This window comes from Hydra viridissima, unplaced genomic scaffold (assembly GCF_058129835.1).
Source record: "Hydra viridissima isolate aposymbiotic clone 2 unplaced genomic scaffold, HvirCarnegie_v1 scaffold_13, whole genome shotgun sequence".
NCBI classification, from domain to species: Eukaryota; Metazoa; Cnidaria; class Hydrozoa; order Anthoathecata; family Hydridae; genus Hydra; species Hydra viridissima.
The window spans coordinates 8,836,904-8,844,751 of record NW_028324312.1 but is presented as its reverse complement, the minus strand read 5'-3'; the positions used below and the strand labels follow the sequence as shown (position 1 = coordinate 8,844,751).

At 31.4% G+C, this 7,848-nt stretch overlaps 1 protein-coding gene and 1 pseudogene across 3 annotated transcripts; one reads left to right on the top strand and one right to left on the bottom strand.

Moving 5' to 3' along the window:
- Nucleotides 1-714: 714 nt before the first annotated feature.
- Nucleotides 715-1,425, top strand: LOC149880332 (general transcription factor II-I repeat domain-containing protein 2 pseudogene; annotated as a pseudogene).
- A 1,035-nt stretch (nucleotides 1,426-2,460) lies between these two features.
- On the bottom strand, nucleotides 2,461-7,720 carry LOC145186738 (uncharacterized). Of its 3 annotated transcripts, XM_090070152.1 has the most exons (8): nucleotides 4,737-7,720; nucleotides 4,562-4,627; nucleotides 4,155-4,167; nucleotides 3,824-3,996; nucleotides 3,529-3,640; nucleotides 3,320-3,441; nucleotides 3,049-3,155; nucleotides 2,461-2,601 (listed from the first exon to the last, which is right to left on the bottom strand). In XM_090070152.1, the coding sequence occupies exons 1-8, from the start codon at nucleotides 7,659-7,661 to the stop codon at nucleotides 2,511-2,513; spliced, it is 3,609 nt and encodes a 1,202-aa protein (XP_089926278.1). In that variant the 5' UTR covers nucleotides 7,662-7,720; the 3' UTR covers nucleotides 2,461-2,510. The 3 variants fall into 3 exon arrangements, with proteins under 3 accessions (XP_089926278.1, XP_089926279.1, XP_089926280.1); XM_090070153.1 differs by lacking the exon at nucleotides 4,155-4,167 and having other exon boundaries at nucleotides 4,555-4,627; XM_090070154.1 differs by lacking the exons at nucleotides 2,461-2,601; nucleotides 3,049-3,155; nucleotides 3,320-3,441; nucleotides 3,529-3,640; nucleotides 4,155-4,167 and having other exon boundaries at nucleotides 3,860-3,996.
- Nucleotides 7,721-7,848: the final 128 nt, after the last annotated feature.

The following is a 7,848-nucleotide window of genomic DNA, read 5'->3' as shown; positions in this document are numbered from 1 at the left end:
AGGAGGTACTATGATACAAAACATTCAAAAACTTATAATCAGTTTGTCAACGAGGTGCGGAAAGAAAAATCAATTAAATTGAAAAACAAGTTATTTGAACAACAAGATTTGTTAAAAAGGGGCAACACTGAAACAGAAAATACTGCTATTGCAAGTTATGAAGTGAGTCTTCTTTTAGCTAAAAATTGTAAACCATTCAGTGATGGGGAAATTATCAAGGAATCTCTTGAACTTGTGTTCAAAAATATTTGTCCTGAAAAATTGAAAATTTTAAATAATATCTCCCTCTCAAGACAAACAATTACACGAAGAACATGTGATATTGCTGATGATCTGAGTTTGTCATTGACTGAAAAAAAAAAGAGCATTTCAGTATTATTCAATAGCTGTTGATGAATCAACTGATATATCACAAACTGCTCAATTAGCTATTTTTATTTGTGGTATTGATAATGATTTTCTTTTTACTGAAGAGCTACTTGACATCTATCCTATCCAAGGCAAAACAACAGGAGAAAACATTTTTCTTGCCATGAAGAAAGTTTTTAAAAAGTTCAACTTGACTTACAACAGATTAATTTCAATTACATCAGATGGTGGCAGCTCAATGATTGGAAAAAAAATGGGTGTTGTTTTCAGACTGGAAAATGAAATGGCAGAAAACAACTTGTCATTAATTGTATTATTCATCAGCAAAATTTAACAGCAAAGACTATGGATGTGGAAAATGTAATGTCTGTAGTAGTTAAAGCAATAAACAGCATTAAGTCCAGTGCATTACGAAGTAGGCAATTTGAGGCTTTTCTTGCTGAAAATGGCTCTGAATATGGTGGTCTGCTTTATTATATTGAGGTGAGATGGCTTTCTAGAGGTAATATACTGAAAAGAACTTATGATTTCAGACAAAATATGTTGGATTTTTTCAAAATTAATAACAAAGATTATCCACAAGAGCTAGAAGAAAAAGAGTTTATTGAAAAATTTGCAAATCTAGTAGACTTGACCCAACATTACAATATACTTAACAAAGAACTCCAAGGAAAAGATCAATTAATTGGAAAAATGTACAACCTTATTCTAGCTTTTCAGTTGAAATTAACTTTGTGGGAGCAGCAGTTAAGAACTGGAAATTTCAGTCATTTTCCAACTTTGGGTGAGGTGAATCCTGGAAACACAGCAAAATTTGTTACCTGTATTGCTGAATTGAAAACAAGATTTTCAAAAAGGTTTGCAGATGTTAAGAATCATGCAGACAAAATCCAGTTGTTCACAGTGCCATTCTCTGCTGATATTGAAACTGTACCAGATAAATTCCAAATGGAGTTAATTGATCTTCAATGCAGCGATGCTTTGAGAGAATCATATAATAAACAAAATTTATTGTTATTTTACAAAAATCTTGACCAAAATAAGTACACCAACTAAGTTTACAATGCAAAAATGATGGGTGTCTTGTTTGTGTGAAAGTGTTTTTTCTCGTATGAAATTTGCAAAATCCAAAACAAGATCTGTACTGACAGATACTAACTTGCAGAATACATTAAGAATCGCAACCAGTCAGTTGCCTATTGACATTAAAAATATTGTGAAAAAAAGGCAGGTTCGTGGTTACCAATAAACTATAATTTGTATTATACCTAATAGCCTTGTGACCAGCATGTTGTTAGCTAGTAAATATGTGTGTTTGAGTGTTATTCCTTTGCAAATCAATATTTTTAAAAAACTATATTATTAAAAATCTCCGGCCCCATTTAACAGTTGAAAAGCTAACTTTGGCCCTTATCAAAAAAGTTGTGGCCACCCCTGCATTAAATGAATGAGGAGGATGCAGATAATTTTCCAGTATGTTCAAATGTCTTCAAACTTCAACAATCATAAAGTTCAACTAAGTCAATTTGTTGAATCATAATTTCTTTGCAATTCTCTTATGGAATAAAGTGATTATTGCAGTTTGGTTTGCTATGCTTGTCTTCTTTGATTCTGTCCTAGAATTAGAATTAGTGAAATTTTTAAAAGAAATTTCAATGGTTTTGAATATTGGTTTTGCAATCGCAATCGCAGTATTAATTCAAAAAGTATGAAAGCAATTCTAAAAGAATTATTCTATTTTTTTGAACAATGATCAAGAGTTTAAGTCAACAATCAAACACTATTAGGATGGAGGATTTAAAGGGAGGACAAATCACAACGCACGGGGAGGCATGGGGAGGCATATTGTGATATTGGTAAAGTGAAATACTTGAAGAACTTTTTGTGTTAATTGTAAAACAGACGAAAAAAATCAACGTTTGTATTCACAAGCTTGTAATTTTTAAATTTCGAAAACTTGTGCGGTGATTGCAATAAAGAAATTGTGAGTCAGGTAAAGGTTATAAATAAACTCAAGATGGCGTCGCGATCTTCTAGCTAAATATAACTTAACGAATTACGTGCAATTTATGTTATAAAAAAGACGTTGTATTGTTTCTTATTGTTCTGAAAGTTTTTCTCGTTAGGATTATTTTTATAATTTAAGAAAGTTCGTAGTAAAACGTCGGAAAGATGAAACCTTCATTAGTTTTTTGTTCCACAGATACAGAAGCTTGATTCTCCTCTTCAAGTCTAGAAATTTTTAGAAATTATCGTATAGCTCTTTCAAGATAGTGAAAGAAAATATGTATGTATGTATGTATGTATGTATGTATGTATGTATGTATGTATGTATGTATGTATGTATGTATGTATGTATGTATGTATGTATGTATGTATGTATGTATGTATGTATGTATGTATGTATGTATAACTATTATATGCTTATGCTGCTACATAAATACATACATACATACATACATACATACATACATACATACATACATACATACATACATACATACATACATACATACATACATAAATATATATATATATATATATATATATATATATATATATATATATATATATATATATATATATATATATATATATATATATATATATATATATATATATATATATATATATTTATATATATATATATATAGATCTATCAGTAACTAAAAAGAATACTTTTTTGAAAGGGTTGGACCCGGTACTTCGTTTTTTTTCTCTAGGTCTGAAACTGTAGGAGAAGAACTGGGAATAACAGTGTTATCAGCACTGCGTGTGTCTTCTTGCTACAAGGGAATTTAATTCATGTTAAATTTGAAAAAAAAAAAAAAAAACAAACAAAAACGAAACATCAAAAGTTAAAGAACTGCTGTTTTAAACTAAATTAGTGAACATCCGTCGTTTGTTTAGAGAACCTAAGGCGAAGTAAGAAAATCAATGTTTGACTTACGCTCGATTCGAACTCTTCAAAAGCTTTTTGGACCTCAGGAGTCATTTGTTCGTGGGAATACTTGCAAGAACTACCTTGATTACAAGACTTGAACACGTGATAGAAACGACAGGGCCATTTCTCTGAAATGGTAAGTAAAAAAAACAAAAAAAAAACCCGTAAGACTGGAGCATTATGGGGAACAAAAATATAAAATATTACCAACTAACCATGCATAAAAATGCAATTTTTTCCTTTGCGACAAGCGTCAACGGCGTAAAATTTACATAAAACTATTATTTGTTCAACTTCCACATTGTGCGAAAAACGACACTGATCCCCCTAAAGCGACAATATTGCAGTATAATACAATTTCCGAATATCTGATTCGGTACGAGTTTATTGAATAAACTCGTACCTATCGAATTTCAAACTTATAATAGGAATAATAAAAATCGTTCCTTTAAATATGTTCTATCAAAACTTTTGTAAAATTAGAATATATATCCAAATACTTTATCTTACAAAGTCACAAAATCCTTTCTTTTTAAAAAAAGGGCACGGAAGGGAAGCATCGTGACGTTTCTTTTCAGCTTCTCGCTTCATCTCAACTTTTCTGCTTTCTAGGTAAGCCCGTGAAGCAGCTCGTTGCTTCTCTGATTTTTTTCTCTGATTTTTTTCTCTGATTTTGTTTACATCTGAAAAACAATCCACAAAGGAAAAAAAGTCTTTACAAACAATGATGTAAATCCATGCACACACAATTTAATACATTTATTTTTGTATCGATTTGTAGAAATATTCTTTAAACACAAGAGGTGGAGACGTATATTAGAAGATTCACAAAGCATCTTACCGTAGCATTTTTTCTAAATGATAAGAAAATGCTTTTTCAAATTTTACAAAAATAAAACTGTCAATAATAAAAGAAATAATAAAACAGTAAAAACGATGGAAACTGAGTTGATAAACTTAATATGATTTGATCAATAGCAACTTTTCAACTATTTTAAAAAAAAAAAAGTTCAATTATTGCAACTATCATCGCAACCTTAAAAAGCCACCTTAACCTTTACATCTAAACCCTTTCTTAAAGTTAACCAACCGCCAAATAAGAATGCTGTCTGCTTATTCGAATAATCTACAAAAAACTACAAACATGCGCACAAATTTCGATAAAAACTGACCCCTGACTCATAATTAAAACGAGTTTTGTATCAATTTAATGTTTATAAAAAACACGATGACAAACACACTACTTACGGTATTGGTCATTTCTAGAACAGAAGCACACATAAGGGATGATGTCTTTTTGTGACTTGGATTCCGCTAATCAAAAAAAATCACTAAATGTTTTAATTTTTTAAGTTTATATATATTTAGTAATTTTTCAAACTAGTATTATTTTCATAATTTAACACGACTTTTTTAGTACTACCTGTGTTTGAAATGTTCTTGTGTGCTTTGAGATTTCATCTGTTGATTGCAAAATTTCAGGTTGCACGTCATTTTCGAAAGGTTTCCTTCTACTCATATATGATGGTGGATTCTTATTCATGAATGGGGATGGGTGCTTATCTGTAGATGGCAGCGGGTATCTATCCATAGATGGTGGATTCTTATTCATGAATGGGGATGGGTGCTTATCTGTAGATGGCAGCGGGTATCTATCCATAGATGGTGGATTCTTATTCATGAATGGGGATGGGTGCTTATCTATAGATGGCAACGGGTATCTATCCATAGATTGTGGATTATTCATGAATGGGGATGGGTGCTTATCTATAGATGGCAGTGGGTATCTATCCATAGATTGTGGATTATTCATGAATGGGGATGGGTGCTTATCTATAGATGGCAGTGGGTATCTATTCATAGATTGTGGATTACTCATGAATGGGGATGGGTGCTTATCTATAGATGGCAGCGGGTATCTATCCATAGATTGTGGATTTTTAGAAGTTAAAAGCTGTTCAAGATGCTGCATATTATGCTCAGACAAAAAATTTTTAAAGTTTTCTTTATGAAAAGGATCATTGAAGTCTATTGGAGGATAATTTGGCTGACCTTCCATTTGAGAAGATGTAGGGTAAATGAACTGACTTTTCAATTGAGACATAAAAGAATTTACATGTGGCAAACCAGAAAAATTCGAAGACTTGTCTTTAGGAGAAAAAAAGGGTGAAAAACTTTGTACAGAAAGTTCATTGAAATTCCTTGACCATTCATCACTTTTTAAGTTAGAAGCCTCATTAGTTATAAAATCATTTTTAATAGCAGAGTTATCAAACAAGTGTGACATTCTAGATATTTTTTCTTCTCCAACTCTTTTTTTTTTGTGTGAGGCTTCAATTTTCATAAACGAAATTTCTTCTCCCTCAGTTCCTGGAGGTAGAGAGTCATCATTCTCAGTTCTCGGTGGTAAACAGTCATTATTCTCAGTTCCTGGAGGTAAACAGTAATCATTCTCAGTTCCTGGAGGAAGACAGTCATTATTCTCAGTTCCTGGAGGTAAACAGTCATCATTCTCAGTTCCTGGAGGAAGACAGTCATCATTCTCAGTTCCTGGAGGTAAACAGTCATCATTCTCAGTTCCTGGAGGAAGACAGTCATTAGTCTCAGTTCCTGGAGGAAGACAATCATCAGTCTCAGTTCCTGGAGGTAGGCAATACACACTATTAGTACTAAAGGGTAGATACTTAGTTCCTGGTGGCATACATTCATTACTTTCAGTTTCATGAATAATAAAGTCTTCTTTTTCAGTTCCTGGGGGAAAACAGCCATCTTTAGCTTTTGCAGACAGTCTTTTGTTAAGATCTTCTTTTAAATTATCAAATTTGTTCAAACAAGAGCCATGGTCAATTTTTTCAGTTACTGGATATTTGAAGCCAACTGCTCTTTTCTGTTTATAACTGCAGTTCTGAAATAAAAAAAGTTGATTTGGAAAACTCTTCATGTTTGTATTTAATGATGATTCATTGTTTACGATTTCACACAATTTTTCACTAGAGATATCTTGATGAGTAGCATTTGCTACTCTATGAAACATCGATGCTGTTGATAACATTTCTAAATTTTCATTTTGATCCAAATTATTTGGAACTAAACAGGTCTCTTCTACAGAATTGCACTTGTTTAAAAAGTGCATCAGTCGAGTATTTAGCGGTGCATTATCTACTCCCTCAATACACAAATCATCATCTGAGGAAGAATGATCATCTAATGATAGTCTGCAGTTTGGATCCTCTTGACTAAGTAATTTTAGCGGTGCATTATCTACTCCCTTAATACACAAATCATCATCTGATGAGGAATGATTATCAAATGATGGTTTGCAGTTTGGATCCTCTTGACTAATTAATTTGGGCTCAGAACTTAAATATTCTTTTTCGTTTGAGAAAGATTTCGTTTGCAAAATTGATTCATTAAGTGTAAAAATGGTTTTTTTAGTTAGTTCTGTGTTGATGGCTCTTTCTGGCGATAAATTTTTTGGCAAGTTGTTAACTTTTGGTAATGCTTTTACTTTAGGCAAAGTTTCTTCTTTTGTTAATTCAATGCCTTGCAATTTCTCATCTGAAGTTTTTCTTTTTTTAAATTCAACTTTCTCATGAATTTCATATTTATAGGGATCGGAAAGATTTTCATCTGAAGTTTTTCTTTTTTTAAATTCAGCTTTCTCATCAGTTTCATGTTTATAGGGATTGGAAAGATTTTCATCTGGAGTCTTTCTTTTTTTAAGTTCAGCTTTCTCATCAGTTTCATTTTTATAGGGATTAGAAGGTTTTTCAATCAATAGTGAATTTGATCTGCCTAATTTTGGATGTTGATTTATATTACTCATTTGAATACTATTTTTAACTACCTCTATACTCTTGTTTGAAATTTCAATAGCTGTTTCTGAATCATGATTACTCTGCTTCAACTGCAATTTTGAATCAATTGGAGAAGCTCCTAGAAGATTACTTAGAAGGTCTACGCACCCTGATTTGTTATTAAAGTCTGGTTTTGAAACTGGAATGCTATTTGTAGCTTTTTTCTGGAGAGTTGAGCCAGGCCTCTTATAAATCCTTGTTGCATTTTCTAAGAGTGATGAAAGCTCTGGATCTGGTATTTCATGTGATTGAAACTGGTCTACAGCAAGACACTTACTTTTATTCTGATTTCTTGATGCAACTTTTTGTGTTTCTAATTTATTTTGTTGTTTCTTTTTAGGTTTTTTTTTTTTGGAGCACTTTTTTGGCTGACATTTTTCTTCATTTTTACTATGACAAGAGCAGTACAAGTAACCATGCTTTTCTTGCTCTCTTGGGAAAATAATTTTTGTAAACTGCTTATTGAAAAGATCTGCAAGTCCAACCAACATTTTTTAAATTATACATTCACAGTTGCTGTTATTTGAGCTTGTGGAGAGAAACAATAATAATTTACAAAAGTAAAACAAATGTACATAAAAAGTAAATTTGAAATTTTATTAAATAACATTAATTTTAAATTCTTGAAAATTAAACTTATTTAGAAAGAACATACAAAAAAAACAAAAACGAACTATG